Genomic DNA, 24,347 nt, shown 5'->3' with positions numbered 1-24,347 from the left:
CCCAGGTTGAAGAGGGTGCAGGCTGGGCTGAGGGACACCCCCACCCCACCCTTGACCACAAATTTCATGCACCAGATCTCTAGTAAATAAGTAAGTACGTAAGTGAAGAGGGACTGAAATTTCAATCCCGGAAAGGGCTCACTGTTGCAGCAGTCATGGAGAAAATATGAGGCCAGGATTGCCTGATTTCCTCACAGATGGAAAGTCTGGTGTTGGCTGAGGGAAAAGAAAAATTCCTCCCAAGAGAAAAAGGAGAAAGACTGAGATTTGAGGTGGAGAGGGAAGGAGAGCAGCTCCTATCTGATTGCTCCATCCTCCTCCACAGCAGGGAGATGAGATCTCAGAGCACAGGAGCCAGCAGCCGCTTCTCTCCATTCACCACAATGATGCTACTAACCCAGGAGAGGCCAGCCTCAGCCTTCCCAGTGTGTGCCTCTCACTCAGGGCAGACTCCCCCACAGCAGTCACAAAGCAGACCCTCTCAGCACTGCTCCTCCAGCCGGTCCTTTTCCTACCAGTCTCCATGTTTACTTTTTGTGCATTTGAAAATTCTGGACACTTACTCACTTTCTCTTTCTGATCAATGTCTGGGACAGATAGACATGTAGGCCAACCAGAGAGAGAGGAGAGACAGAGAGAGACTAAACCCCCCCCCCCCCCCCCCACACACACACACACCTTAGAGGACATATGCACTACACTGGGACACAAGGGAACTTATAAAGTAGTAAAGGAGCAAACTCAGATGCCATTTTTTTTAAAGACCTACTACATTTTAAACAAAAGAAGAATTATGTTTTCACAATTCTATTTTTGTTATCAAACCCTCAGTTCTAGTTGAGCTAGTCACCAAACGATTACTGAATAGCTTGTTTAGGGACTTTAATGTTTCTATGAAATGGTCCACCTTTTGGAGCCTGTACATTAGAGCATCCTTACAATATAAGGGCATGTTAAAACTGTTTCTCTTTCAGAGCTGATGGAATCGTCCATCTTTCTTTTCTCAAGTGGAGTTGGGAAGCTAAAAGTGGGCTTAAACTGCTGGTCACTATGGAGGGAATTTTTAAGAGGCTGTGAGAGTGGTGAGAAAAACAAGGCAACTGGCAGGCTGGCTATCTAAAGAGGACTACAACGGTCCTTTATCATGTGATGTGAGATGTCGACCCTCTTAACCCCTATTCTCACAAAATGCTCAGCCCTGTATTTATTTAAATGATTGTAAAATTAGACCTGCTAGGGAGATGCACTGAAGATCTAAAGTTCAAGGCGAGAGGAAGGGGAACAGATGCTACCCAAACAGAGTCATTTAGTCCTGGCAATGAATTACTTCCTTTTTTTTCATTTCTTGATCCAGTTTCTTTTGTCTTAAGTTAAAACGAAAAAAAAAGGCTATTCATCACACATTATGTAATCAAATTAATTCCAGCAACAGACATATGTCCAAATGAAACATTTACAAGGCAGTTAGCAACAACAACAAAATGTTCATTTGAATTTATTTACGCCAAGGGCACTATAAAAACTCTACTTTAAAAAGAGCTTTAAAATCCAATTGCTTTGGAAATTTCCTTTAAAGACATGTTTGCTCTCTCTGAGTTTCTATAATAATTGTTGAAAAAGTCTTTTTGAAAAAAATGTAGAAGATCTAACAACATTGGAGGTAGATATTTTCCTCTATGGTGATGTAGAATATATGTTTCCCCAGAAGATTTAACTTGACTTGTAAAATAGCAAACTGAAGTCTTCTTATAAGTCTTATTGAGGGTCCATGCAATGGGATTTGGCTACTAAACTTTAACAACAAAAAATTAATCATCAAACATAGTGAATGCCTTACCATGTGCTCAGTACTTTATAAAATGCATTCTGACAAAGGAAAGTATGAATGTTCTTACTTAATAGAACTCACTTAAATAGGACTGCTTAAAATAAAACATACAAAATAACAATGGACAATTTTAGATAATGTATGCTAAGCGTAGAGTACAGAATACTACGCAGAGCGTGAGAAGTTGTCAGCAGAGATGACTGGATGAAGGCTGCTGTAGACTGGAAGGCTCGGTAGACACAGGAGGTTGTGGAGAACTGTGAGAAAGTAACCTGGGGTCAGGGACGAGACAGGAGGGATTGCAGTGGCTGGTGTGGCCAGATAATCCTGAACAGCGAGGGTGAGTAAAAGCCAAAGTTCCCGGTGACAAAGTTTATCCCTGCAATTGAATTGGGAAGTGGGTCTCTCTAGGAATTTTAGGAAACTTAGAATCCACACCCATTTTTCTGTTTGTATGATCACAGTGGTAATGGACAATGATTCTAAGACCTATTTTTCCACATTTAAACATCTCTTAAATTAGGATGCATCTTAAAGTCAGTTGTGTATCGTAGTTTGACTGTCTTTTTTCAAGATGCACCTTGAAAATCAGCCACTATTATGAATCAAGAGTGCTATGAAGCCATTCGGAAGAGGGGATTAGTGTTTTATTATTAAGGAAGAACATAATAACTAACCCCTGAACCTCTTGCTCACAAGGAACAGACAAGACCAGATGCCATAGAGCAGGAAGGAGCAGGGACATCTAAATTGTGTCCTTAGACAAAGCAAAGAGTTCAACGCCAGAGAGACCAGAAAAGATATAGAAATAGGAAGTGATTTGTCAAGAACGGAGGGGGAGAAATGCCACTGACAATGAAGCAAACTGATGTGTCCACCACAGTGCTGGAAAAGCACGGGGTAAAACCAGAGCCTGATGGGTTGTTTCCAAGTGTGTCAACAACAGTTAAACCCCCAGGTTATCAGTTGGAGCAAACAGACAATTAACTCCTTCATCGGTAAAAAATAGAAGTTTCTCTATCAGATAATCAAAACAAGAAGATAATAATATTCCAGAGTTCCTATGCCATTGAACTGGGGGTCTTGCACCTGCTCCTTGCCAGGTGGAGCCCTTGGCAGTGTGGGTGGAGACCAGACACCATAGAGCAGGAGGGAGCAGGACATCGAAGTGATGGAGAATACAGAGTCCTCAGCGAGAAGGGTGAAAGCCAGTATAGAAGGTTCCAGCAGATGAGTGATACCTTCTTTTCAGGAAGTCCAGGCAGGCAGCCGATCCTTCCACGGCTTTCCCGCCTCCAACGTGAAGAGGCAGTACAACAAAAGTAGGGATTCCCTGCACCACAGATCAAGCGAGTGCAGCCATGATGACTGCCATTTCTCCAGTATTCGGGAGAGGCCGTACCAGACTCCAGCCCTGCTCTCACACACCCTCATCCTGTGCCTCTGCCAGGAATACGGATCAGAATGAAGGGAAATGAAGAAGAGCAAATGCATGACAACAGTTACCTGGGACATCACAGGGCCCACAGGACTGTAGACTCCTCCTTGGTAAGAACATCCTGCCCTTGGATTGACAGGCGGAGTTGGGATGGCAGGGCTATACTGTGTTATCTCGTTATTGGCTTCAGAAGAGCGTGGATGTCAGCGAAATAACAAGGTCAGTACGGTAGGATTGGGATAAGATTTTTTTATGGAACTTACATAATAGAATCTGGTGAGACGTCCTCCTTGAAAAGTCAGAGGCTTCGGAGCCAATGGGCATCGGAGGCCCAGGTTCCCAGATACCAGTAACTAAGCATGACACTCAGGTCCCGAGCTGGGATCCGGCCTCCCTGCGTATCTCCTGAGGCCTCTGCCACCTCATCCTTTGACTAGCAATTACAGTCTCCAAGTCACATACTCCCTTCTAATCCCTAACACCAGCGACCTCACTCACGCATAATTCAAAGGCTTAAAATAATTTTAATGATCTGTTTTGGACATAGACACCTACGTTCTAATTTTCTCATCTCCTCCTTTCACACCTAAATGTGCTGTTAAAGAATGAAAATAAACAAATGTGTCACCCCAAGAGTTCTCTCTTCTACTGTTTCCTTCGTCCTGGACATGAAGCCATTTTTAGGGCCTATCGGTTACACTTTCAAAGTAGGTCATGAACCTTTGCTCATCTCTCCATCTCCACAGCAGCCACCTGGGTGAAGCCACCACCGTCTCCAGCTGCAGGGCCAGGGCCACTGCAGTGGCGATCCAGCTGCTCACCCTGCTCCGCTGGAGCTGTGATGCAACCCATTCCTCACCCAACAGACAAAATGGGCCTCTTAGAGTACAAATTATAACGTAACTCTTACTTACAACCCTACAACAGTTTTGATCATGTGTATACAGGGGGAAAAGCCAACATTCTTGTTGTGGCCTTCAAAGTTGTACCTGATCTGGCCCCGACTCCTGTCCTACCTCAGCCTACAACTAATTTCACCCAATGAATCAACAAACACACCACCAACGACGGAATAGGAAGCAGCACCGACTTACAGAGACCAGTATTACAGAGGCTTTGTGCAAAACTCACGAGAAAGCTAAATTTCTACACATTGAGTTTTCTTTTTTCAAATTTATAATTTGTTTCATTACCACTGGAACTTTGAAAATCGGGGAAAGGGAGAGACATACATTTTTACTTTTCATTTTGGAATGTTTCAAATAAGTGAACTCCAAAGCACATGTGATGGACACGAGGGCCTTCCTCTTAAGCAGATCACGTTGGCTGAGGGACTGCAGACCCATGTGGGTGTGGTGCTCCCCACGACAGTTAGTCTGTCCTGAGTCTGGTGATTGCTAAAACTCCTGTGGCAGCTGTTTAGAGAAAGCAAGGGCAACCTGGGCATGCTTCACAACCAACACGAGAATGCTGGTGATCTCACCGGCCTGCTCAAACCACACCACATTGAGTTTTCTTAATATAATAAACTAGAGGCCTAGTGCACAAATTCGTGCATGGATGGGGTCCCCTGGCTTGGCCAGCAAAAGGGTCAATCAGGCGGTTGGCCTGCTGGGGGACATTGGCCAGCTGGTGTGGGAGTTGGCTGTGGGAGCACATTGACCACCAGGGGGCAGCTCCTGCATTGAGCATTTGACCCCTAGTGATCAGTGCATGTCATAGCAACCTGTCGACCCGTCAACTGGTCATTCAGTCATTTGGCCACTTAGGCGTTTATATAGAGAGATAAGTATAATATAATATATAATAAGTCAGTCAAGAGTTAAGCTAGCAGTACCTTTCGCTAAAATCAATATACAGAATCAACGAATGATTTTAACACTGCTTGTGATGCCATTGTAATAACCTGGTTATTATTTAACAGGAAAGGAGGAAAGGGAAGACTAGATAATATTGGCATGCCATTTATCCAGCTTTGCCATGAAGTTGTATTAACATTCTCCCAGTCTGTTCCCAGCTGATCGATGGGGGAAGGCACTGGACACAGGCAGCTTGGATGCATGCCCAGTAAGTTCTGGGTGACATGGGAAGGTGCATATCTCTCAGTCACACCTGGAAGCACGTCAGTGGCCACAATAGGTATGGCCACTGCAAAGGAACGAAACCTGCATTTTTAAACTCCCACACAAAGGGAGTTCCCTCTCTTGGCTCTTGGCCCTCAAGCTCTCTTGGGACTCCTGCTGCAGGAGGTGCACTCCCCTGCGTTCAATCACATGGCCCACGGCCATGCGGACACCCTACAATGGATTCAAGGATTGAATCTGGACTGAATGTCCTAGACCTGGGTGCAACGTGGAATGGAAGCTCTGGACACTGATCCTGCTTTTGGCTCTACTGGAACCCCAGCTGCACCTTTTCCAGGATGGAGTTAAGGGGAAAAGGACTTTGAAACCTGAGGAATGTAACTCCACGCAAATAAAGTCTTCTACCACGTCTCATTCTCCCGTGGGGGCTTCTGAAAATGCTTATTTCAGTGGCACCCCAAGAACCCCACTCCCACAGGGCACGGGGAAATCTGGCCCACTAATTTCTCTGATAACACTTGCATTTTAGAAATGAAAATTCTGGTTGTACACTGGAGGATATATTGGATGAGGTTAGACTATAAAGGACAATCAGAAAGCATCAAAATAACTTGGGAAACTGCCTTGGGGTTCCTAACACAAACCTTGGCAGGGAGAGATGACATCTGAATGGATGAGGAGCTTAGACATGGCAAGGGAATCTGGTGGTTGGTTCAAAGCAGGAAGAGAGATACCCTCTCTCAGCTGTTCAGTCTGTCAGGAGGTCATGTACCCCTACAAATTTCATTCTATCTCCAACCAGGACTCAGGCCTCATGAGTCATAGCAGGCTTTTATAGCACCTACTAACTGGATACTCACATGACCAACACCCTGCAGCCCCCATGGTGACTGCTATTTCAGACAGACTGGGATGGAGGAGATGTAACTCAGGGGCCTTGATGCTCAGGTCTATAGTTCTGCTCTTTGTTCCTATCTGATCAGGCACTTCTAAAAATACATCACCCCAAATCTAACTTTCTCTATGGCTAATTGTAGGTAACCATTTTTCTGCTCAATAAACAAAGGAATATTACACTACCATTGTAACTTTTTTTTTTTTTTAATCCTCATCCGAGGATATTTTTCCATTGATTTTTTAGAGTAGAAGAGAGAGGGAAAGACAAACCGAAACTTTGATGTGAGCAAAACACATGGATTGGTTGCTTCCTGCTGGAGCCCCAACCAGGGTCCAGGCCAAGGAGGAGTCTGCATCCAAGGTAGGTGCCCTTGACTGGAATCGAACGCTTTGGTCTGTAGGCCAACACTCTATCCACTGAGCCAAACTGGCTAGAGCCATTAATAACTTTTGACACCATGGTAGATATCCTCAATTTGACACAGGGGTAAGAGGTAATGTAAGAATCACCAAGTGGTCTTTTAAAAAACTTCACAATCAATCCCTTCTCCCATTATGATGGCCACCCACACAACTATCAAGAGGATTGACTGAGTGGAAAAAAGATTAAGAACCACCTACTGCTTTACTTAAATACGAAGATTGGGGTCTATAATATTAATTCAGTAATCAAAAAGAAGAAATGCCTTCTAACCTATTTTATAAGAATAAGAATTCTAAAATATAACAGCGGCACCCCCTATTAAATTCTAAGGGAAGTTAATCTGTGCTTTTGAAATGTTTTTTCTGTTGTTGTTTCCTATGGTGAAAACATTTTCAGGTCTCAAGCTACTTCTCAGCAGGAACTACATATAGTTTAATGAGATAAATATTATGCTGGGCTCCCTACTGAGAAAATATCAGTGCCATTCTGAAAGAATCTGAAGTTAAGAGAGGTAATGAAATTCTAGGAAAGAGCTTTAAAGTTGTCAATATTCAAATTCTTTAGAGAAAAAAAATCATATTTAATTTAATGACCAAAAATGAAACAAAACAAACAAACAATATATATATATATATATATATATATATATATATATATATTTCTACTATTCCATCTCCACTTTTCTTACAGAAAATTTTAAAGAAAATACCATTTGTAACCTTGAAAGAGAAGTTCAGGTAAATGAGTGAATTACAATAAAATAGAGCATGTTAGCTTGGCAATTACATACAATAATCCAGATTTCCCAAAGTGTAAGGCATAGAAGAGGATTTTAATCAATCAATAATCCTGCTAAGAATGTTTTTGTATAAGTTTTTACGTGGGATTTTTTTTTTTTTTTCAATTTAAGTAGAATTTGTGGAGTGTGGCTACAGCGTTTGAACAGGTTCAAGCCTCAGACGGATGAGAGGGCACAGTCCTCTTGTCGCAAAGCTACAAACAAGTCCCAGCTTGGAGGGCAAAGCCCTCCCAGCACAAAGGCTATGGTTGTATGTAAGCTTGACCTATAGTCTGACCTTGTAGTCCTAGGTAGCTGAGAGATGTGGGCTGTGGGAGGTTCAGTAAATGCTGCCAAATCAAAGCTTGAAAGAGTTCAGAGAATTGCAACAACAGGACAGAAGTAGATTTGAAACTCACAAGAACATTGTAAACATTTTGACCACTCCCCATGTTTTGCTTTGTGTGACCTGACCATAAAGTAAAGCTTCAGCTTACAGGCTGTGTCACTGTGTCCTCATCCAGGTACAGTGATCCACCTGGCCTCAACTGTATTCTTTTGTCTGTTTTCTTTCATCCTTCACTGCCCCTCCTCAGATTCACCCCTGGCCATTCTGGACGTGCTTCAGAATTGATGAGTCATTTGGTACATCCTTGCAGGTTAACCTACTGAGATACTGAAAAACAATTTTCCAATGTGGCTGCATCACTTTACAATTCCACTAGCAATGTATAAGGCTCCAAATTCTTCATATCTTCACCAATACCTTTTTATCCTTTAAAAACAATTATCATTATAACCATCCTAGTGGGTGTGAGGTAGTATCTCGTGTAATTTTCATCTGTTTTTCCCTAATGACTAATGATGGCAACCTAATTCTTGGGATTTTTCAGCCTCCATCATCATGTGAGCCAATATCTTATAATAAATCAGATTTATATATCCCATGACATATTGCTAAATAAAAAAGAGGCATAACATTTTAAGAATTTATTTGAGCAAAAATTGATTAGAGCCAAGACTGGTTTGGCTCAATGGATAGAGCGTCGGCTTGGGGACTGAAGGGTCCCGGGTTCGATTCCAGTCAAGGGCATGTACCTTGGTTGCGGGCATATCCCCAGTAGGGGGTGTGCAAGAGGCAGCTGATCGATGACTCTCTCTCATCGATGTTTCTAACTCTCTATCTCTCTCCCTTCCTCTCTGTACAAAATCAATAAAATATATTTTTAAAAAAAATTGATTAGAAACTGGCAACACTAAAAGTAAAGTGATTAGAAATGGTCCACTGACAGAAGCCAGGTGAGACAGACAGGAGAGGTGGAAGCAAAACAAGGAAATTATCTGATTGCCTATAGCTTAAAGCCTAGTCAGCTGTTTGTGACTGGCTGCCTTTAGGTTTAGATTTTGTATCCTTGAGGCACTTTCAGGTTAAGATTTTAGTTTGCTTACATAGGCTGCCATACCATCAGAGCCACATCAGCCTAATGGCCTCTTTGCTTAGTTAATGTAACAATATCTATCATCCATCCATCCATCCATCCATCCATCCATCCATCTCTGCTACTGGCTCTCATTCTGTTGAATATTTTAATATAGGTGCTTAAGCCCTGAAAGGTCCTTACCCTGCAAACAGGCAAACAAGCAAAAATACACAGAGGACTTTAGATTTGATCTAGTGGACAACAAAGAAAAAATGAGTCCCTAGGCACAGGATTACATTTATTAATAGAATCATACCACGAAGCAAGATAAGCTGAAATAAGGAGAGCATGAAAGTAAAGAAACTACAAAAACAAGGTCTACATTGATTCTTACCTGGGAAAATGAAAACCTAAAGGATATTTCAAAGAAAAAAAATAAAACCACTTAAGAGAGAAAAACAGAAAAGAGAAAACTTTAATTGCAAAGTTCCACTTTGAAAGGAGGATAGGGTCAGACTGAAATGCTAGACTTGAGAAAGGAAAGTAGGTTTTTTGGGAGGTTATTTCTTAATTCTTTGGCATGTGAGAGATGTCTGATGGAGAAGATAATTGATTCCACTTTGGACATGTGGCATTTGAGGTGATGGCAGATATCCAGGTACAGATGACAGGCTTAAAAGATGAAATGGACAGAAGTTCCCTAAAATTCAATAGGATTCTCCATCCCATAGTCACATTTTATGCTCATCAGAATAAATCTCTTGTCTTATTCAAGTACATCACTTGGCATTAGACATCAAAGTAACTGGCTACTGGACCATGGTTCTACCATGCAGTCAGTTTACCAGCTCCATCACTGAAATCTGCAACTATCTCCCACACTAACGCTATTCATATTCATACAACCTACTAGAACTTCCTTCCTTTCCAAAGGGATATAAATTTGGGCAATCGCACATCCTGAGCATTTACATTATGATAAAGGGAAGCCAAGAGACAAAAACAGAAGAGCAAAACTATCATATATATTCAGTATTTAAAATACAAGATCTCTAACCTCCAAGGTTTTTGTATCTTCCTTCATGATATAGACACCCCTTATGTAACTATCTACTCTCTTGCCAAGAGTCTAAAAGAAGCAAAATAAGAACTTAATCAGACGGAAAATCTCTTCCAGTAAAGGGTTAAAAATTAACGTAGCATAATTTGAAACCAATAAAAGCTGCTACCTAAATACTCACATATTCACTATTACCACTAAAGCAAAGATCCAAAATCTTGGAAGTAATCACCAAAGTGCTTGAAATTGTGGTCCTCTTGCTTATTATTCCAACAAGTCAAACACTGGCAAGTGGCTCAGCAGTGACAATATCCAAAGTGTAACTTCTAACATTGCGCTAACCTTACGATAAAAAAGCATTTCTTGCAGAAACCGGTTTGGCTCAGTGGATAGAGCATTGGCCTGCGGAATGGAGGGTCCCAGGTTTGATTTCAGTCAAGGGCATGTACCTTGGTTTCGGGCACATCCCCAGGGGAGGGTGTGCAGGAGGCAGCTGATCAATGTTTCTCTCTCATCGATGTTTCTAGCTCTCTATCCCTTCCCCTTCCTCTCTGTAAAAAATCAATAAAAAAATATATTTAAAAAAAGCCTTTCTTAGTACCATAGATTATTATATACCCATAGATTATTATATGCCTTCATTTAATGCTGAGGGAAAGTCTCTGTGAATCTGGAGGGTCTACATTTGTGTTCAAAATGATAGAAAGACCTCTTTCCTGATAATATATATTAGGCTTATTTTTTCCCCTCACTGGGAAAACTCAGACCCTGTACTAATCCTTTGATAACCTGCCGGCTTCCCTACGTTTGGTAAACAACGGTCCTCCCCATGGGACTGCATAGGACTTCACAGAAAACTTGCAAAGCATTCCAACGGATACCAAGTGTCACATCTAATTTTTTCTTGGGGCAACAACATGTCTCACTGATCTCTTCACTTGTCTCTGGCCAGCTATTTTCTCCTCCTTCCCCCGGCAATTACTCTAAATGTTTTCTACTCTGCCTAAGGCCTCCACCGCTCATGATTTTAATCACCTCCTACATGCTAAGAACTTTTAAACGTTCATTTCTAGTATGAATCTCTCCTTTTAGCTTAAGGTACATATGCAAGTGTTTGCTAAATCTTTCTACTGGACTACACATGTTCACCTCAAATTCTCTCAACTCTTTCTACCTCTTCCATCAATTCTGCGGCTCTCTTGGTGTGACCTGCCTTTAAAATGGCCCCCGGTGATCTCTGTCTCCTGATATTCAAGTTTTTGTGCAGCCACCTCCTCCATTATGCTATGGGTGGTCTGTGTCACCAACAGAAGACAGCAAGGGTGATGCTATGACACTCTGAGATTGTTATGAAAAAGCCAACACTTCCATCTTGGTCTCTCTCCTCCCTCCCCCTTGCATCACTTGCCATGGAGAGGCCCGGGTAGTGAAAACTTAAGTCTCCTCCTAAGAATCCTGTGCCTGAACTCCCCGGGGAACCTCCAGCCCAGCCAAGCCTTCGGCTTGCCCGCACCTCCGGAGACGCCCTGGGCCAGAACCACCCAGCTAAGTGGATTCCTCAGCGTCAGACACGGTGTGAAATGATGTTGGTTATTTTAAGCTGCTACACTTAGGGGTAATTTGTTACCCGGCAATAAGTGTCAGGACAGAAAACAGTAAGAGTAATTATCTGCCAAAGACATTCTATTCAAACTAACCGTTCTTTCAAGTTGTCTTTATGTTGGGCAAATTGTAGAAACTTCAAACCAAATGTGCTCTAGCTTCAGAGACTGTAAGATGTTTGGTTATCTTCAGATACTTAGACAAAGGCTTTTACCAAAACCAATTCCCATGCTGGCAGTTTGTGCTGGGAAGGAGTAACTGTAAACATGTTTTAAGCAAATGATAAATATAAAAAAAATAAAACTTTAAGAAAATTAAAACATCAACATATACATTTTTAAATATATTTTATTGATTTTATTTTATTTTTTATAGAGAGGAAGGGAGAGAGATAGAGAGTTATTATAGAAACATCAATGAGAAACATCGATCTGATGCCTCTTGCATACCCAACACTGGGGATGTGCCCGCAACCAAGGTACATGCTCTTGACCGGAATCGAACCTGGGACCTTTCAGTCCGCAGGCCAACGCTCTATTCACTGAGCCAAACCGGCTTTGGCAACATTATATTTTTAAAGGTTTCACTCCACTCCACGGAATAATTTATACATTTTATTCCTTTTATGACCTAGGGCAACGTGGCAGATTCGGGTTCAGTTTAGGAAGATTACAATTTGCATACAAGGAGAGAATCTGTTTGCAATTTTATCCCAGGCTTCTGATTGCAGGGTGGCTGCTAGGTGATTGGCAATCACACAAAAGATGAGTATTCCCACCCACGCTGTCCCACCCACCCCTCTTATTATCTTCTAGGGAGATAACAGTCAAAGTCAACTCATATGAGGGTGTTTAAGGTGGTAATAAGAGTCACAGTCACACAGGCCGCTGTCCCACCCACCCCTCTTATTATCTTCTAGGGAGATAAGAGTCAAAGTCAACTCATATGAGGGTGTTTAAGGTGGTAATAAGAGTCACAGTCACACAGGCCGTGGCAACAGCTGACAAACCAGAGCAGTAGGGGGTTGGGGGGAAGGTGGACAGCAGATGCCAAGTTCTGCATCCATTTTTAGATACAGTGCATCCTCGTTCTTCATGGATTCCATATTTCCAAATCCACCTACTTGCTAAAATTTACATGTAACCTCAAAACTCAAACACAGGATGTTAGATAAGCTTCCTTCTGGCCTGAGTGCCAGTGCCTCTGGCCGTGAGTTCACCGTTAATAAAAAACGTGTATTAAATAAGGTGTCTTTAAGCAGAAATGCACCTAAAACAAGATTAGATATTGATTGATGAAAATATGATGAGTGGGTGTCAGAAACGTAACCCTGTACTTCTCCTAGAATAACTGGGTAGTACATGACTATCTCAAATAATGAGAATCAACTGTATTTTATGTGCTGCCCAAATTTACTTTTTAAAAAATATATATATTTTTTGTTGATTTTTTACAGAGAGGAAGGGAGAGAGATAGAGAGCTAGAAACGTCAATGAGAGAGAAACATCGACCAGCTGCCTCTTGCACACCCCCCACCAGAGATGTGCCTACAACCAACATACATGCCCTTGACCGGAATCGAACCTGGGACCTTTCAGTCCGCAGACCAACGCTCTACCGCTGAGCCAAACCGATTTCGGCCCAAATTTCCTTTTGATAGCTGTGCTCCCTAATACTGTAGCACACATCTGCATCAAAAGGGAAAAGACCTACAAAATGTAATTGTCAGCAGAGTCTGAACCAAAGGGAAGAGGGAATAGAAATTGACATTTATTGTCTTCTCCTACACAAATCATCTCATTTAATCTTTTCAATAATTCTATGAGATGGGCTTTGTTATTTCCATTTTACAGATGGGGAAACTGAGGCTCTGAGAGGTTAAGACAATGAAGGTCACACACTGGTGAGGAGGGAAGCTGAAATTCAAACCATACTGTATCTAATCAGCAAACCACACCTCTGACCCAGGTGGTGGGTCCGGCTGCCACACTGGACACATGACTATGGGCATGTGGCTCTTTACCCATGAGAGACCTAAACTTAATTCAGACCCATGAACTCCTGGGATTCAGAAGACTGGAATGTCCTTTCCCCCTAGACAGGTGGTTGGCAAACTCATTAGTCAACAGAGCCAAATATCAACAGTACAATAATTGAAATTTCTTTTGAGAGCCAAATTTTTAAACTTAAACTCTATGGGAAGGTACATTGTTATTAACTTAATTAGGGTACTCCTCCTAAGCTGGCCTTTGCTAAAAACTCAAAGGGCCAAAGAGCCGCATGTGGCTCGCGAGCCGCAGTTTGCCGACCACTGCCCTAGACAATGATGTTATCAAGGTGTCCATTATTCTTTAAGTTATTCTTAAAACCCCAAATTAAAGAAGAATTTGGAAGGCACTAGCCTGGTTTCTTTATCTAAGAAAACCAGATATATAAATTCTACCCAAAACAAGCCAGACAGAAAAAGCTGCTCACAACTGGACATTTTATATATGCCATGTAAAATTAATCATTTTATTAAAGTGTTCACCTGCTTTATTCTCATCACATTTTCTCACCTATTGGAAAAAAGAAAAACTTATAGTTTAAAAATGGAACAGTAAATTAATATTGTTAACAAATGGTGTCAAGTATAGTATCTTTTATGGACTAGGCATTTGACAAAAGCTTACCAACAATATGGACCCATATGCTCATATTTAAGTATATCTTCTTTTGTTACTGAGTATTCAGCCCACACCCATACACACACAGACACACAACTTCCCCTCAGAATTACACATACTCTGTTCATATCGTTTCACTAAGCAAACGACCTAAGAATAAAAATGAAATACTATTCGGTGTTTTGGTTATGAAATGTTTTTGAAAGAAATGAGATTCTGGTAAGATTGTGCTGAAGGAGAAATAGGATGAAAAATGCAGAGCCCTATGAACATGCAGACGCACATTCAGCAGAATAAATGAAATCTTTCCGGCCAGAAAGCCAATGTCTAGAATATGTAAATAGTCAAACTTTGTAATTCATTTTATAAGAAAGAGAGGCACTGCAAATAAAAAAACTAACAGAATTTACTCAGAAAGAAAATGTCAGCATATGCCACAGGATTAGCATAGGTTTGGCCTAATCTCCCATACTTGTACCGAGATGGGAACAATGGCTTGAAAGGGATAAAGGACTCCATGTAATTTATACACAGCATGGTTTACATGTAAACACATTAGTTTAGGGATGGCTAGTGTCACTCCGTGGTTGAGCGTTGACCTATGAACCAGGAGGTTATGGTTCGATTCCAGGTCAGAGAACATGCCCGGGATGTACTCGATCCCCAGTAGGGACCATGCAGGAGGCAGCAGATCAATGATTCTCTCTCATCATTGATGTCTCTTTCCCTCCCTCTCCCTTTATCTCTGAAATCAATAAAAATATTTTTTGAAAATATTACATTGAAGCTACTGCACAATAACACAGCAAAGCTACAATACAACAAAGAAAGAAAAAAAAAAAGATGTTGCATTTAGCATGTTCTAAGCTAAACAACACATCATAACCAAAACTGAATATATTATAAATAGTACCTAGGTAATTCAAACAAGCCAACAAGTGAACAGTCACATGTGCTTGATGTACAGAAAAAGGACTGTTTGAAAATATCATTGGTTTTGGTATTATCTAAACATATAGGAATATATCCCAAGAAACTAGAAACACCAATCAGAAAGGATATATGCACCCCTATGTTCATAGCAGCACAATCTACAATAGCCAGAATTTGGAAACAGCCTAGGTGCCCGGCAGCAGATGATTGGATCAAAAAACTATGGTACATCTACACAATGGAATACTATGCTGCCATAAAAAGAAGGAATTCTCATCATTTGCAGCAACCTGGATGGAATTGGAGAACATCATGCTGAGTGAAATAAGCCAATCAATGAAAGAGAAACACCACATGACCTCAGTCATTTATGGATAATAAAGAACATTATAATCTGATGAACCAAAAGATAGATATAGAGATAGTGGAGCAATGGGCGGACTGTCAAATTGCGGTGGGGAGGGGAGGGAGATCTGGGGGAGATAATAGATCAACGGAAGGGCTTGTATAAATGCATATAAGTACAACCAATGGACATAAAACTCTGGGGAGGGAGGGGGCAAAAAAATCAATAAAATATATTTAAAAAAATAAAACTTAAAAAAAAAATTAAAAAATAAACACATTCTAGTTATTGATATATAGTAAAAGCAGAGTTAGTGTTACATGACTGATCATAAGACTTTATTTGTTAAGAATCTGGTATATCAATTTACCTATCTCTGAAATGACAAATGATACTTATACTTAAACGGAGTGCTTATATTTTTATTTTTGTATCAAAAATATAAGTATATTATGAAAGCAGTTTAAGGTGAAGCCAATAAACATTTAAATATTTAAGAGTAATTTTACTTGGCTGAAAGGACCCAGCCTTAACCCAGCAGACAAGCAGACATAATTCCTCAGAATACTACTGACTTTCTCTACTGTATAACAAAATGACTCGAAATAGCATCATCATCCTCATCACCACCACCATCATCATCCTCAATAAACATTTACTAAGATTCTATACTATGTGCAGAGCATGCATGCTAAAGTCACGTAGAATATGCTACAGTCTCTAAAGCTGAGGAATCGACAGTCCAATCAGAGAAACGAGAGGAAGACGTAATGCTAGGCATAAGGAACACAGAGCCACCCCTTGCTGCTCTTGGCGCCTCACAGCCCTCTACCTTCCGCTAACTATGTCTGCACGTGACAAGTGGACTGAGCTACGTATATCGACAGGGCAATCGACCGAGAGGCACTGGGTGGACAGTGAGCCCAACAGGATATTAAAAGGGAAGTTTCTATTGAGAATCCAAGACGATCGATGTTCCAACGCAGGTGCCAAAACGGTCTCAGAATTTCCAGACAGTCTACCGAGAGAGGGGCTGAGGCGTGTTACCTCCTACCCCCCACGCCAGGGAGGGAAGCCTCCAGGCCATGGAGGAGGGTTTTGGAGCAATGTTCCTTGGAGAGTGCTCTGGGCACAAGTGTTCTTGCTCCCCCACCCCCCAAAAAGGTGGAGGTGGATGCTTACCCTTCACCTAAAGTCTAGGGGAAAGCTTCGGATGGGACCACTTGAAGAGCTTGGTGTGTCTCACACACGATGAAGAACATAACTGAACTGGTACCTCATTCATCCCCGGGAAATCTAAAGATTAGGCGCTGGATAAAGAGGCTTGTGAGGGCAAATGAGCGATGGCTGAATTGGGACCTCTTCCAGAGGCTGCCTGGGCAAAGGATGGAGGCTACCTACCGACCGATGTGGGCCTTCGGGGAAAGAGACAGAGGAAGCCGGGGTGGGGTCCCCCACATCCATCCAGGAGGGTTACCTGGAGCTTGAACAGACCTCAGCAGAGTGAGCGTGAAGGTCCCTGCCAGGTCCGAGAGGCTGAGGAAGAAGCAAACAACCAGCCAGAATTCAGACACATTCTCAGTGCCAAGCAACGTGAGGCGGGGGGCTCTCGAGCAACTGAGGTGGAAGTTAGGGAAACTACATCTGCTGCTCCTCTCTCCTCACTTCCCGGCTCCCTTGTCCCGCTTAGGTCCTTAGCTCAGCTGCTGCAGGATTTTTATTTGTTGGCACGGGACATCTTAACCATCAGATTGAGGCCTGTGCAACTTACCTACAGAAGAACAATCTGCATGATCTAAAACAACCAGAAAAGTCAAGCTGATCCCTGGGCAGGGGGTGAACGGGCCTCACAGAGTAAACTGGAAGGGACAGTGGGTAGCAAAAGCTACTTTATTATCACATCCCACACGTCCTGCTTTTCAACCCAAAGCACTAAAAAGCTAAAGCAGTGGAGAACAGAGAAGTGCACGAATGTGATCTATAAAACGGAATTCAATCCACCCAGCTGCTCTGCCATTCCTGAGGTGGTTTGGCCATTAACAAATCCAGAAACTTGCCACAACATGATTCAAGAATCTAATAGATAGAACTAGCTGGTTTGGCTCAGTGGATAGAGCACTGGCCTGCGGACTGAAGGGTCCCAGGTTCGATTCCGGCCAAGGCACATGCCTGGGTGGTGGGCTTGCTCCCCCAGTGGGGGGTGTGCAGGAGGCAGCCAATCAATGGTTCTCTCTCAGCATTGATGCTTCTGTCACTCTCTCCCTCTTCCTTCCTTCCTCTCTAAAATCAATAAAATATATATATTTTTTAAAAGAATCTAATAGATAGAAATTCTTAAAATCTGACATGAGCAAGCTACATATAATCGACTGGCTTTAAAGGCAGAGACTGTGCCTTGCTCTCTGCTGTGCCTCTAACACTTAGCGAAGTGCCTCTCACATCACAGGTGCTCAAAGGACCGCTGTGCCAGGCTCTTGGGAAACAGGATCTCAACCAATATATCTGCAGCTGAGGAGGCTTTTTAGTTAAAAAATAGATTGAGCCCTACTGTGTGCAAAATTATAATACAGATTACTTTCATCCTTTTCCTTTCACAGCCAGCCAAATCTCTGCAAAATGCACGTTGTATTTTTCAATGCTGTGCCACAACAAAGCAGAATTAACTGTGAAAAAGTTAAACTTTCAAACAGAAGAAAAATCAGTATACATATTTTTCTTAAAGTTTAGCAGAAAATTCTCAAAAGAGGTACTATATCCATAATGCTATTAAATGTAGAATGGTTTATTTAAAAAAAAAAAAAAAAAAAAAAAAAAAAAGAAGAGGAGAAACATCTAAAAATACATTATCCAGTATTTTACTAATACTTTGTTTGTTATCATATGATAGCTCTTTTACTTAATATCAGCCTGAATTAAGAGCCTGGTATCTCAGAGAGTTATAGCATCATCATCTCTCTTGAAAGACTAGGGAGCTGAGGCTCAGACTTTAATGACCTGCTAGTAAGTGGTAGAACAGGAGTTTGAACTCAAGACAGTGTGTCAGATTACCAAGCCGTGCTGACTAGAACGTTGAAGAGTTGGGTTCTACTGACTCATTTCAATGTAACTGTTACCTTTATAATGTCTACCTTTGAAGTATAAGCTATTGTCAAGTTCCAGCCACAGTTTTATTAACAAACCTACGCTAATGTAAATTTATTGTTAAACTCATCATGAGTGAAAATTCTATACAGCAAATACCAGTGAGGTTGAACAGTTGATGTATTATTACTCATGCTAGCATTTGTATGTTAGAGTATTTACAATGTGTACGTGATTGTAAATGGGACAGTTTCCAGAACGGTGCATTAGAGAAGCAGGTCTTATGGTGTGCTTAGGAAACTAAAGGGGGTTGGCTGCCACAAAACCCTATTTATCCGACGTCTCATTCTCACGCCTTATCTTAGAAACGAAGGCATGAGACGGGGTGGGAGAAATCCTCGACATTTCAGTACAACTCAGTGTTTCTCAATCTGGGATGCTCCCTCAAGCTCTCACTCCAGGTACATCTGTCAATATCTGGACAATGTTTATCGACAAGACTGTGTAAGGGGTGGGGAGGTGGGTGTTACTGGACCCCCGTTCGGTAGCACCTAATCATCCTGCAACACACAAAACAGCCCCGCCCCTTCCCAACACAGAACTGGCCAGCCCAAAAGGTCAACAGTGCCACGGTTGAGAAACTCCAGTGAGAGAGTGTCAACGTCTGAGGCACTTCGCGGAGTGGGTGGTGCAGGTGTTAGAGACTGTAACTATAAACACCAAACCAGGAGTCCATGGAGCAGTCAGGATTAGGTGCGGTACCAAGCCGTGATGAGAGCACTGCCATGGGGGCAGCCTCCTGCCTCCTTAGATGAGAGGCCGGCAGTGTGAAGAGAGAAAGTGACAGCAACTGCTAACCACACTCCCACCTTAAACAGTTGTGCTCCTTTATATTTTTCTGATAAAAGAACAGGAAGTTGAAAAAGTTTAGTAAAAAGAAAAGCAGTTCATTGGAGAGATGAGAAACTTCTTTTGCAGAACGGCACACAGATTCGCTACCAACGTATTGAGGGTTTCTACTGCTTAGAGCAGGGCGCTGGGGTACGATCTAAAATAAGAACAATGAGAGAGAAGGTAGGGGAGGGTGGGGATGAGGGAGACAGATCAACCAAAGGGCTTGTATGCATGCATATGAGCCTAACCAGTGGTACAGACAACAGGGGGACGGGGGCATGCGTGGGGAGGGATTTGGGATGGGAATGGAGGGGATGAGGATAAATATGTGATATCTTAATCAATAAAGAAATCAAAATAAGATAAAATAAAATAAGAACAATGGATGTTGCGGACACACCATAAGAGAACATCGGAATAGAGAAACATGCATGGGCTTCGTTTTGGACATCCATGTTCTGAAGATCAAACACGATTGCCAGAAGCCTGGCTTGTGACTCCCAAAGGTATACATGTTTGGGGTGGGACAGCATCATTCCTTCTCGGGCCTTTCTGCTCTGAATTCGGGGACCCTCTGTCACAAGAGCAAACAGTAAGAACGGGACACATACTCAGCCTCCAAGTCAGCGCCGACATAAACCAAAAGCAACACTTCACCCCAACGCTGCCTTGCTTTGCGTGGCTGAGTGCGTGCACCCTGCCTGTCTCCCCATCCGGTCCCTCACCCATTGGTCCCTCGTGGTCCTTGCCTTCCTACCCTCCACCACGTCTTCACCAAAATCCTTTTATCCTCTTCATCCCCTTTTCACGCTCATGTCCTTCTTTTCCTCTCTTCCAACTCTGTCTTACTTTTCTCTCTCAAAGGTGCCAACCGGTGATGGGATTATTTGAGAATTTTGGAGTGGAGAGAGCCCGGGTTTTGAGGTTCCCTAGTGATAAAGCCCCACAACGCCCCTTCCTTCAGCATACCAACAGCATACCTGACAAGGGGTTATTTGGACGCACTTAACCGCATTAAGATCGACCACTTCAACTAATCTTCAGAAACCCCCAACCGGGTACTGAAAGCCTGCTCCTGAGATCTAAAACAGGGCAAGATTATCTTAGTTGCTCTTGCTTCACAGATGCCAACTCCTTCTCCTTATCAGCGTTCCCTAAGCCTGTGACGCTCTCCATCCAAGTATCATCCGAGACTACAGGTGGCCAAACTTGCCGGCTGTTGGCCTCCTGACAATTATCTCCGGATGGACTGGGACGGTTAACTAAATACGGACATGATTCACCTAATACAGCTGGTGTGACACTGTCGGGATAAGGGATGACTCATTACATGCCCAAAACGACCAGCAAGGTGTGTGTTACCCTCCTACACTGCTTGCAGGGTCTGTTCTCCCTTTAACCAGGTAATACTAGGAGATACTGATTAACTCCCAAGTAACTACTAGGAGATACTGATAAATTCCCAAGTAACTACAGGCGATACTGATTAACTCCCAAGATCCCGGGTCCTGTTGGGGAGCCAGGGCACTGCACCTCATTCGGCGGAGTAGAATGCCCCGCTTGGCACAGGCGGGCGAGCAAAACGAATGGGACTGATGACCGTGGAATAAAGGAAGTCGATCCAGAGTTGTTCTGAACCCTCTCTAAACCCTAAAAAGCCCGGGGTTCAAGCCCCTAAACCCGGCCGTGCCTCTGGGCTGTCTCCTGCAAATGGATGTCGCCAGCATTCCCCCCAAGTTTGAACCAAGGCTCCCGGAAGCAAGTTCCCCCCCCCCCCCCCAAACAGCCGCACTCACTGGCCCCGGGCGCGGGGCGCGCAGGCAGCCCCCGGCCGGCAGGTGCGCCCCGCGCCCCCGCGCCCTCACCTTGGTGAGCTGGGCGATCTTCTTGCTCATCTTGAGGTGCAGGTCCGGGCTGTAGTCCAGGCTGTGCCCCGCCTGCTGCGAGGGCACGGATTTGGCCGCCGGGCCGCCGTGATAGTGCTGCTGCCAGCTCATGCCCGGGCTCGCCATCCTCCCCGCCGACCCCGGCGGGCGCCCCGGCCCCCGCGCCCCGGGCACCTGCCCCCGCGCCCGGGAGGCGGCCCGCGGGGCAACCGCGTCCGGGAGGCAGGGGCCGGAGCGGCCGCCTGGGGACTCGGCCCCCCGACCCCTCGGGCCGCTGCGGCCGGCGCCCCCGGGTCACCCCCGACCGGGGACGGGGCGCCCCGCCGATCGGAGGCCGCGGCGGGCGACCCCGGAGCGGGACAGACGCCCGGGCTGGGCGGCGGCGACGGCCCGGGCCGCGGCGGCACTCGGGCTGGTATCGGGCCCGGCGGTGCCGCTCCCGCCGGTACCGGGGCCGGGGGGCGGCGGGCGCTGCGGAGGGAGGCGGCGGCTGCTGCGCGGGGGCGGGACCGGGAGGGACGCGGGAGTCGGGGCGCCGTTACCGGGGCGCGCGGCTCGCGGCCGGAGCGCGGGGACGGCGACGTCATTTCCCCGCAGCCAGCCCCGCCCCGCGCCGCCCCGACCGCCCGACCGCCCGCTCCGCACGCCCCGGGGTCGCGGGGCACCTCGGGAGGCGCTGGGACCCGCGCCGGGGGCGCCCGGGAGGGGGCTCCAGCCCCGCGGGCGGCTCCGGTGGGACCTCCCGCCGGAGGAGAGGGGTCGTGGGCACCGCTGCGGGCAGAACGCGCCGGGGGCCGAGCCTGTCCACGTGCGTCCTCCCGGGCGCGGGGCCCCCGGCTCGCCCCCGGCTCCCGCCCGCGCTGGCCTCGGCCCCGGGCCCCGGGCCCCGGGCCCCGGAGCGCTGAGATGGGAATTGGATCATCCCTGCCGGCCCCTTGCTTTCCAAGGCGCACACACGGGATCGTCCACAAGCTCTAAGGCCAGCCTGCGAGCGAAGCGCTGTCCTCATTCACAGCCAAGCGGCTAGGCGTGCAGGGAGCACACCTCCCCAGCCCTCCTGGGGTGTAGAGTGGCTTTCTCTCAGTCTCATGGGGCCTGGGTTTGTGAAATCCAGTAAAGGGGGGAAACAAGGTGGAACAACCGGTCAGCTCCTTAAGGGGTTAGGGCTGGACCCAAATGTGTCATCACTTGTGCATTTTCATCCTCCTGACTGTGTTCATTTCCTAGGGATTTTCTCCTAACATCTCTTACTCTTAAAAGTCAATATTTTTGTTTTTGTGTTTCCTTTTAACATGTACCCAGGTTGAAGTAAATAGGTCATTTGGGGGCATTATTTTAAATTTTTTAAAAATATTTTATTTATTTATTTTTTTTTACAGAGAAGAGAGAGGGATAGAGAGTTAGAAACATTGATGAGGGAGAAACATAGATCAGCTGCCTCCTGCACACCCCCTACTGGGGATGTGCCTGCAACCAAGCTACATGCCCCTGACCTGAATAGAACCTAGGACCCTTCAGTCCACAGGCTAATGCTCTTCCCACTGAGCAAAACCGGTTTCGGCTTGGGGGTCAATCTTAACACAAACTTCAAAAATGTAGAATTGTGACTGTTTTTACAACATATGTTCTCCATGCAGTTTTGAAGAACTGAATTCCCCATGTTGTAATATGTGGTTTCTTTTTAGCGTGCAAATAAACATCATATAGATCTGAGATTACAAATTCGAAGCGCCCTTTTTGTAGCAAAGTGCTTGTGACAAAAATCTAAACCAACAAGGTAAAGATTGAGTAAGATCTTGAAACACTTTCAGGACTGTTGGAATTTCAGAAAGGAAGCCTGAAATTGGCTACATCTTTTCCCAGATGCTAGGTTTTCAGCCCAACCTGGAATAGGCCTTTCAAAAAAATAAATCCATCAGTTGTCTGGTTTCCAGGCTCTGAATGGAGCAGGTGGCCAGAAACACATATCAGGGAAATCGCGCTCCCTTCTTAAGCTCTAATGAAGAAATCGAATCAAAGAGAATTAGGAACTAGTGTTCTCTCATCCACCTCTAGGAAGATTCCTAATCATTTCAGCTCCCGGGTTCTGTCCAGTCTAAGCAGATGTGTATGCTTCAGGGCCCCCTGGCGTTTTCCTAATGTTTTATAGCTAAGTCTTGCTAGGGCAAAGGAGGTGTTTTTGTTTTTGTCTCCATGACACAGTGGAAAGAGTTCAGGCCTAGAAACAAGGACACCAATGTGCAGCCTCAGCAGTGTCCTGGAACCTGTTTGCCACCCCTCAGCGCCTCTGAGGAACGTTATCAGTCCCTTCCCGCTGTAACCTGGGAGTTAGAAGCTGCCACTCTTGTCCACTGGTAGCTCACTCTGAACCCCATCACGTGAGTTTCTGCCACGACTACACAGCATAGCCCCAGAGCAGCCTTTCCCTAAACACCACGCTCAAAAGTCATCCGTGTCACTCCATGAATTCATTATTTCACCCTACCACGATGGGATAAAAACAGGCTCTCAAATGGGGGAAGCTAGTTAAGCAAGAAATCTTTGTTAAGTACCTGTTCCTCTGATTAAGTGAAATATTTATTGAATGTGTTTATGCTGAGGCTGCAGTGATGACTGAGAATTAGTTTCTGTCCTCAAAAAATTAGCAGGTAGGGGAAAATACAAGTGAAGACTAAGATGCAACACAGTAGTGTTAAAGGAACTCTCAAGAGGGCACTTAACCTAGCTTTGGTGTCAGAAGTCTTCACACACAGAAAGATAATGTGTTTTGTTTTTGTTTTTTTAAAAAAATATATGTTTATTGATTTCAGAGAGCAAAGGAGAGGGGGAGAAAGATAGAAACATCCATGATAGAGAATCATGGATTGGCAGCCTCTTGCACAACCCCCAACTGGGGACTTAGCCCACAATCGGGGCATGTGCCCTTGAATCCACGGACCCTTCAGTGCACAGGCCGGTGCTCTATCTATTGAGCCAAACCAGCTAGGTCCAAAAAGGCAATGATTGGAT

At 44.4% G+C, this 24,347-nt stretch overlaps 1 protein-coding gene across 9 annotated transcripts in view; it reads right to left on the bottom strand.

Annotated features, from left to right (window-relative positions):
* FAM184A (family with sequence similarity 184 member A) overlaps positions 1-21,899 on the bottom strand; it is a 69,367-nt gene extending 47,468 nt beyond the window's left edge. For 2 of the 9 annotated variants that reach the window (XM_084889927.1, XM_084889930.1), the window contains exon 1: positions 21,318-21,894. In XM_084889927.1, coding sequence (XP_084746053.1) covers positions 21,318-21,464 — 147 coding nt within the window. In that variant the 5' untranslated portion in view covers positions 21,465-21,894. Of the gene's footprint in view, positions 1-21,317 lie in introns of all 9 variants that reach the window. The other 7 variants (XM_084889928.1, XM_084889931.1, XM_084889934.1 and 4 more) reach the window with 6 other exon arrangements.
* Between the last annotated feature and the right edge of the window lie 2,448 nt (positions 21,900-24,347).

Source organism: Pipistrellus hanaki, assembly GCF_964339955.1.
Source record: "Pipistrellus hanaki genome assembly, chromosome: 7".
Lineage (NCBI taxonomy): Eukaryota > Metazoa > Chordata > Mammalia > Chiroptera > Vespertilionidae > Pipistrellus > Pipistrellus hanaki.
This window is presented reverse-complemented; position numbering and strand designations above follow the sequence as displayed.